At 58.3% G+C, this 8074-nt stretch overlaps 1 protein-coding gene across 2 annotated transcripts; it reads right to left on the bottom strand.

Annotated features, from left to right (window-relative positions):
* Positions 1-463: 463 nt before the first annotated feature.
* LOC105554102 (chromosome unknown open reading frame, human C15orf39) lies at positions 464-6767 on the bottom strand. Of its 2 annotated transcripts, none has more exons than XM_012000387.1 (2): positions 3738-6767; positions 464-1875 (listed from the first exon to the last, which is right to left on the bottom strand). In XM_012000387.1, exon 1 carries the CDS (start codon positions 6539-6541, stop codon positions 3749-3751), a length of 2793 nt encoding a protein of 930 aa, XP_011855777.1. In that variant the 5' UTR covers positions 6542-6767; the 3' UTR covers positions 464-1875; positions 3738-3748. The 2 variants fall into 2 exon arrangements, with proteins under 2 accessions (XP_011855777.1, XP_011855776.1); XM_012000386.1 differs by having other exon boundaries at positions 3790-6767.
* Between the last annotated feature and the right edge of the window lie 1307 nt (positions 6768-8074).

Genomic DNA, 8074 nt, shown 5'->3' with positions numbered 1-8074 from the left:
TGCCCTGAGAACAAGCCTCTGGGGGAATAGAGCCCGGCAGGGGCGGGGTCTCTAGAGGGTGGGCCCAGCACACCACCCCTCATCCCGCAAGCTAACGTCAGTGGGTTGCATGGTCACCAGCCATGGGGAGGTTTTGACAGTTCTACCCAGACCATGAAAGACATGCTTAGCCCTGGGAGAGCGGCACGTGCTGGGGTCTAATAACCAGCATTTCTCACCAGGCAGTAGCCCACAGACCAACCACCACCAGGACCCACGGGGCCTCAGGAGAGACGGCTTTCCCAGAGCAAGCAAGTATGTATGTGAGAGGGGTCCACAGAGCCACAGCCATCTGCACAATGGTGCAGGAGCCACCCAGCACCTTCTGGACTGGGAGCAGGGAGAGCAGCCTGCAAGCAAAGGGCTAGGCACACAGTGACGGAACACGAAACCCACCATCCCCAAACACACGGCCAGGCCCCACTTCCAAAAACAAGCCAGATACTTTAATGGGCTGCCTCCAGGGCCCATCACAATCCCTTAAATAAGGCCCAGAGCTTGCCAGCCTTTGGTTCAGCTCAGCACTCCGCAGGCAGGTGGCTCACAGCAGGCCTGGCTGATGGGATCTAGCTTGGGGAGCAGCAGGATCCTCAGTCCAGATCTTCAGAGACCTTCTAGGACTGAGCTGCCACTCAGCCCACCTGCATCAGTCCCTGAGTCCCAGCAGCTGCTTAGCTTCTAGAAAACGTAAGTTTCCTGGGATAATGCCAGGAGTGGGGGAGGCAGTTTGAAGCACTGATGTCAATTCAGGACAGGCCTGGGGCCTCCTGCAGTGGCAGCAGCAGGCCCAGAACAAGGACACCAGCTCCAGGCTGCATCCCTGCACCAATAGTGGGGACTGGGAGCAGGGAGTGCAGGCTCCCTCAGGGAGCTCCAGCCTGGAGTGGGGCCAACCCAACCCCAAATGCTGGAGGGTGACTCCTCAAAGTGAGTCACACCCACTGTCTAAGGTACCACTCTATGACAGCCAAGTCCTAGGACACATGAAGACTTTCTATAGGAAGGTTCTCTGCCTCCAATTCTAGGCCCTGTCCCAGGGAGGAAGCAGAGAGCAAATCATGACAGGGTATGGACAGGGTATGTGTCAGGCAGCATCCCCACGACAACCCTGTGAGGTAGGTTGTGTTGTCCCATTTTACACATGGGGAATGAGGGCTCAGCAGAGGTGAAGTTTCTCGCCCAGGTCCTGCAGCAAGAACACGAGCCGGGATTCAACCCCAGGTCTGTCGGGCTCCAAAGCCCATGTGTGTTCTCTAGGCAAGAAATAGGAAGTAGTCCCATCCAATAAAGACTCTCGTGTTAAAAGCTCAGGGGCTCTCAGCCCACCCTGGGTGGGCCCCAGGGTCAGAGACGGAACCCCTCCAAGGGAGCAGCCCCAGCCCCAGCACCCACTCCTGGCCCCGGGGCAGCTGGGCAGGCACAAGGGAAGGGTGGAGAGTGATCACTATACACACAGCACTGGCAACCAGTGCTACAGGTGATGGCTCTGGCTGTCCAGTAGCTGTGGGCAGGGTGAGGGCCGGTCTGGTCTTGACTTGTGGCCCCATGTGGGCAGAGCCAGGCCATTGAGCCAGGCGGTCTCCAGCAGACTGCGGAAGCGGGCCTTCAGTGTGGGGCCAGGTGGGCTGGCACAGGCAGCAGGGATAGGGGAGGCAGCACAGGACTCTTCCCCAGCAGCTGCCTCTCCTTTCTCCGGGCCAGGGGTTGGTGGCTTCCTCCCTGGCTTCCTGACCTTGGGGGCCGGTGACTTCCGAGCCAGGGCTAGGCTCTCTGGCTCATCTCTGGCCAAAGTGGGCTCTGAGGAGGACACAGCTCCAGCCTCAGTGTCAAAGTCACCTGGAAAACGAACACATAGTCAGCCTGCAGACCCCATACCCTCAGGTCCCACCTCCTGGCCTCCAAAGCCATCCAAACAGTGGTTCTGCTCTACCCGAAGTCAGGCTGGCATCACAACTCTTCCCCACACATGCCCACTGGCCAGACCATCCAAGCCAAAAAGATGTGCTTCTCCCCTGGTGACACCAGAAACTCCATCTGATGAGGGTACTGCTCAGGAGAGGCTGTTTGGGTACAAGGATGACAGCAAAGGGGCTAAGCAGGTCAGGAACCATTGGCCTGGTCCAATACCCATTGTCCAGATGGAAAACTGAGTCATGGGAACATGACTCGTCAGAGGACCATGCCATGTAAGACAGCCATCATGTTTCTGCCATACCAGCCCCAGAACCCAAGCCCAAGCCCGAGGCCGAGCCCAGGTAGGGACTGCCCTAACAGCCATGCTGGGGGAGCATAGGAACCCACAAGAAAGGAAAGCAGGGATAACTGTCTGTGGGCACACACAGAAAGGCGGCCCCCAAGCGGGGAGGGAATGAGGACAAGGGCAACAAAATTCAGCCAGAGACCGGAAGCCTGGTCTCAGTCACTTCCTTTCCAGGCCCCTGATTCTTGCAAGCTCCAGTCAGAGCAGCTGCGGACTATGTAGAGTGCCCAGACTCTACTGCCAATCAGGCAACCCAGGAGAAACGGACCTGACCCTCTCTGGGCCCCAGACAGCCCAACTATATGGGGAGAGGACTGAGCTAGGCAGCTCAGCCCTGAGAGATGCGGGACCCTCACTCAGTAACAGACTGCCTGAGTCTGGATTTCCTTTGCATCCCATTAAGGCATCTGCTCCAATTTTGTAGGTATTCAGGGATCAGGGATTTTGGTCAGTCAGCTCCTAAGCTCATCTCATCTGCACCTCACTGCCTCAGGCCCTTCCCCATCCTAACCAGCTAAGGGCCCAGGACAAGGCTGCCACTATGGGGATGGAACTAGGAACAGTTTCTACAGGGAAGAGGCTGGGCGGTGGAAATGGGAGAGGGTGGAGGCAGCAGGGAGAGAAAAACTAGAGGGGCCTCAGGCTGCGATGCCAGGTGTACTGACGCAGGAGGGACAAGGACAGAATCCACTTGGTCCCATCACCAGATCATCACCAGCTAAAGAAGCGTGATCATACACACCACACAACACTCGGCAGTTGTGTGGTCCTCCAGAACATAAAAAGAAAACAAGCTGGAGAACAGTAGGCACGAGACATTGTTTAGTAGAGGAAAAGCAAACCACAAAACAATGCGATTTATGGGCACACTTCTGTGTATGGAAGGGCCAGCGAGGACTGCAAAACTATGCATTCATAAAGGTAACTCTGGCCCTCACCAGGCATGAGGAGCTTTGTGAAAGGGGGTGCCGTTCACCAACATGGAAGAGAACTGAGGGTGGGAAGTGAGCCGAGGGGAAGGCTCGGGAGTGTGATTTGGGATGAGTTCACTGTGGGAGACCCAGGGGCAGAGGCCCAGCATGCAGTGGGTTATTGAGGGCTAGAGTTCAGAAAGGGGAGGCTGGAGATCGGGGAAATGATCTCAGCTAGAAAACAGGGCCTAACCAGAGCACTGGAAACACTGCACCAAAGCTGGAGAAGGCACAGGCAGAGGAGGGAATCCAAGAAGGTGCAGCACCAGGGGAGACTGAGGAGTTTCCATGGGGACAGAGCAGCCGGCATGTTCAGAAGACTACAAAGGAGGCTATGAAGGTGCTCACTGATGTCTGGAGGGTCAAGGGGTGGGGGTACCTAGAGCCCACCCTAGAGCCCCCTACCCAGGCAAGAGTCCTTGGAATCACGCAGCCCCAGCTGTGACGCACTCACACAGCACACACACCTGTCACTTGCTCACACAGCTCCGGTGGCCACTGGGGCTGCCCCATGCTCACCCAGCTGGCGGCGTACACAGTCACGCCACTGCAGGCCGAGAAGGTCGGGGTAAATGTCAGGCAGCTGGCGCAGCGCCAGTAACTTCAGCATGCGCGAGGTGCAGCCCGGCAGGGCGAGCTCCCGCAGTGCCCGCTCCTCCGACAGCGTGGTGGGCCGCAGCTCCACACGATGCTCCTGCAGCACATGGTCCACAGAAGCGGGTGGCAGCCGAGGAAAGAGCCGCTCCTTCACCAGGTGGATGGGCACGAAGATGGCACCAGCTCGCACCACATGGGGGAAGGGGCACCGGTGGGTGCGATCGAAGCGCTGCAGCTGGGACAGTAGCTTGGTCAGCAGCCCCTGTACACCCTGGCAGTCCTGCCACGCAGCCTGGCCCCAGGGCCCAGCCGTCTCTAGCCACTCGCGAAGCTTCTCTGGAGGAGAGTGGGCCACGGAGCCAGAAATAGCATCACACAGGGACGTGTGTAGTCCTGTAAAGTGCTGCTCCGGGGAGTCCCCTGGGGCTGAAGTAGATGCCGGAGCAGGGCCTGCAACTGGAGCTGGAGCTGGATCCCGGGCTGAAGCTGGAGCCTGAGCTGGAGCCGGAGCAGGGGATGGAGCTGGAGCAGGGGCAGGGGAGGCCACCGCTACGGCTGGAGAGCTGGGCAGTGCCAGGCTGAAGCAGGTCACGGACAAGGGCTGTTGAGCGAGAATCCGCAGTCCAATGGGCCCAGATGTGGGGGTGGGCGCAGGCTGTGTGGGAGCAGGAGCTGAGGTGGGTGTGGATGGGACCACAGCTGCAGGCAAAGGTGCTGGACGGAGGATCTTGAACTTTCGGAACATGAAGGCCACAGAGCTGTGGAAGTTGGTACTTGGCATAGCATCTGCGGTCACTGGCACCCCAGGCAAGCCTGGTGCTTCTGTGTCTATCTTTTTCAGGCCTGGCAGATCTGACACCATGTTGCCCACATCCGGCACGTCCATGGCTGCAGTGGGCTTGGCATGCTCCACAGGACTGGGAGCCTTGATGTGCGAGGCCTCTGCTGTGGGCTTCCTCACACTCAAATCCAGGGCTACCTCCTCTTTAAGTGAGCCCCTTAGGGGCTTACTCCCTGAGGGGCCCTCCTGGGCGGATGGGGTCCCCCTGCAGCCTTTGTCCTGAAATTCATTGGTGGCCGGAGTTGAGTCAGGCTCAGCTGTGGCAGAGTCAGGCTCAGTTGTGGCCTCGGGTGCCGGCACATCCAGATAGTCACGGTAGGGAGCCAGGCTGAAGACATTGTCAATGACAGGCATTGGTGGAGAGCTGGGTGGCCTTGCACCCTCCTTCTGTGGAAAAGACTGGCACTCCCGGGCACAGGGGGGCAGTGCTGGGGGGGTACAGGGAATTGGACTGTCTCGGATGACGATGGGCGGCCCAGAGTGCTCACTGAGCCGGGGCTGGAGCTGCTCTTTCCTGCAGCTGGGCAGCCAGGTCTTCTCTTCGGCTTCCTGTGCAGGCCTCACAGGCTCTGAGCAGGGCTGGCTCGCTGGCAAAGGCTGGCATGCCCTCTGGAAGGCACCAGGCTGTGGCACAGCCCGCACATTGTTCTGGGAAGGTGGCGTCCCTCCAAGCCCAGGGGATGCTCCATAGAGAGAAAGGTCATCCCGGGCATAAGGAAAACTCAGTGTCTGGGGGGCAAGGTCCAATGGGCACCGTGGAGCAAGAGGCGGCTCCAGCTTGAGGCCTGGAGAGGGTGCTGGGAGAGGGGCAGAGGGATAGGGGTACGTGTCCAGCCCCAGCGGGGGAATGTAAGGTGTCTGGGCTGCCTGCTGCCTCAGGTAGGGGCTGCCCAGCCCACCAGCCTGGTACCCGGTCCCCTTGTGGCCCCCCAGAGGCTGCAGGGGAAGTGCTGGGCTGTACCTACCCTGCTTCTCTGGGTGGCGACAGGCTGGAGGGCAAGGCAGGGCCTGTGGAGGGTGGGGTGGTGGGTAGTGGGTGGGTCCGGTGTCCTGACAGGGTGGCCCCAGGGGCTGGGCCAGCTGGGTCCAAGGACTTGGCCCCTCGGACATTACTTGCTTGGAGTTCCTAGGATAAGGACCTGTGTACCTGGAGGCCAGGAAGCCCGTGCTGTGGATGGTCTGATACTTCTCCAGGAAGGGCTGGCATGGGGAGAAGCTCCCTGAGGAGTCTTTACTGGACCCCCCAGCTGGCACCCCCCGCAAGAAGGTGCCATCCAGGGTCTGACCCTTGCTAGGAGCTGGGGCCAGAGAGCAGGGTGGGTCAGCTGAGGGCAACAGGGGTCCAGTCACCAGAGTCCAGTCAACATCCAGTGGCCTCTTCACCGCTCCTTCCCCCAGGCAAGTTGAGAGCCCATAGCACAGAGGGTTGCGGTAGACAGGTTTGGGCGCTGCCAGCGGCGGACCTGGGTAGGAGTGACCCTGGGGACTGAAAGGCAGGAGCTCAACAGGGCTGGAGTCCTGCATCTTCTCAGAGCCTTCTGCTGGCGAGCGGTAGAACAGGCAGTTGGTCAGCAGGTTGTCCGTCCGAAGTGGGGGTCCTGCCATACTGGTAGAATACAAGGGTGGGTATGGGGTCCAGGATGCCAACTGCTCAGACTCGGCCTTGGGAGTACCCGCCATGGGGCAGGAGAAGTAGGACCCCTTGTAGGTGCAGGGGTCCTGGTTACCAACAGAGTGGGGCAGGCTGTGCTCAGGCCCCGAATCTGTCTCTAAGCGGGGCAGTTTGCCATACATCACAGGCCCCAGGGTTCTCAGGGGTCGCTTCTCTGCCATCGCTGTGAAGGTTTCGAGCCCTCCTGGGCCCCTGCTACTCAACTTCTGACCTGGGACAGAGAGAGAAAGGCAGGGGCTGTCAGGAAAACAGGCTACAGGCAAAGCAGCAGATGGCTGCTGCTCTCATCAGCTCACTGCTACACCTAAGAACCTGGCATTTAATTGACGCTCAGTTAAGACTGTGAGTGCATGAGCCACAGGACAGAGCTTTCCAATTTGTGTTTGTATTCTTTGGAGGCAGGGTCTCACTCTGTTGCCCAGGCTGGAGTGCAATGACATGAACTTGGCTCACCACAGTCTCAGCCTCCTGGGCTCAAGTGATTCTCCCAACTTCCAAGGAGCTGGGACCACAGGCACCTGCCACCACGCCTGGCTAATTTTAGTATTTTTTGTAGAAACAGGATTTTACTATGTTGCCCACAGGCTGGTCTTGAACTCCTGTACTCAAGTGATCCTCCCACCTTGGCCTCCCAAAGTGCTGAGATCACAGGCATGAACTACCCACTGCACCTGACCCCAACCTGTGTATTTTAAGCTGCAGAACCCTTTGTTTAATGAATTATTCTACACAGAACCTCCACCCACCCCTACTCCAGGAGCCCCTTCTGTTCGATTTTCCTCCATACAACGCCCAAGACCCCCTCCTTCTTGGGATTTCAGAATTTGCAGGGGCACTGGGTCTGAGGGTCACTTGGCATACCCTGCCCCCCACCCCCTCATATACAGATGAGAAGACCCATTTATCCCAAAATCACCAATGAAATAGACACAACGAGAAGCAGGCCTCCTGCCTCCCACCACGGGGTCCTATTCCAAGATGCCATAGTGACGCCCACTGCAGCCAAAACATGGAATCTGAGTATTGTCTACAAATTCACAGATTTCCTGTGACACTCCTCTGACCTGCTGATCTTGTCAAAATGGCAGAGTCGAGTCTCCAGCTCAGGTCCCTAGGCCCAAAGCCAATGCTGAGATACTGGACTTGGCTCTGGAGAGCAGTCCCCTAGGAGAGGTAACTGGGAACATCAGCCTGTACAAGCCACACTCCTCTCGCCCCACTCCTCCCCCTCTGCAGGAGAGTCAGGGCAGCCCAGCAGATGGTGCTACAGCACCAGCAGGAACGTCCCAGAGCATGAGAAGCCTGGATCCACCCCTACCCCCAAGCTGCAGATGGCACATGCAGGGGCAAGATAGCCTCAAGGGTATGTGTGAAAGTCCAGGGAGGTGGCTGGGTGCGGTGGCTCACACCTGTAATCTGAGCACTTTGGGAGGCTGAGGTGGGTGGATCATTTGAGGTCAGGAGTTCAAGACCAACCTGACCAACATGGTGAAACGCTGTCTCTACTAAAAACACAAAAAAATTAGCCGGGCATGGTTGTGCATGCCTGTAGTCCCAGCTACACAGAAGGCTGAGGCAGGAGAATTTCGTGAACTCAGGAGGCAGAGGTTGCAGTGAGCCAAGATTGTGCTACTGTACTTCCAGCCTGGGCGACAGAGAGAGACTCCATCTCAAAAAAAAGAGGGGAGGGGAGG

Source organism: Mandrillus leucophaeus, unplaced genomic scaffold (genome assembly GCF_000951045.1).
Source record: "Mandrillus leucophaeus isolate KB7577 unplaced genomic scaffold, Mleu.le_1.0 Scaffold628, whole genome shotgun sequence".
Lineage (NCBI taxonomy): Eukaryota > Metazoa > Chordata > Mammalia > Primates > Cercopithecidae > Mandrillus > Mandrillus leucophaeus.
The sequence above is the reverse complement of the archived record's forward strand: the minus strand, read 5'-3'. Positions and strand labels throughout refer to the sequence as shown.

Bases quoted from the DNA above. Each gene is read 5' to 3' on its own strand.
- LOC105554102 (XM_012000386.1), bottom strand. From the start codon at position 6,541: ATGGCAGAGAAGCGACCCCTGAGAACCCTGGGGCCTGTGATGTATGGC. The intron at 1,876-3,789 runs GTGAGCATGGGG...TTCGTTTTCCAG, and splicing joins CTGTGTACGCCGCCAGCTGG to GTGACTTTGACACTGAGGCT.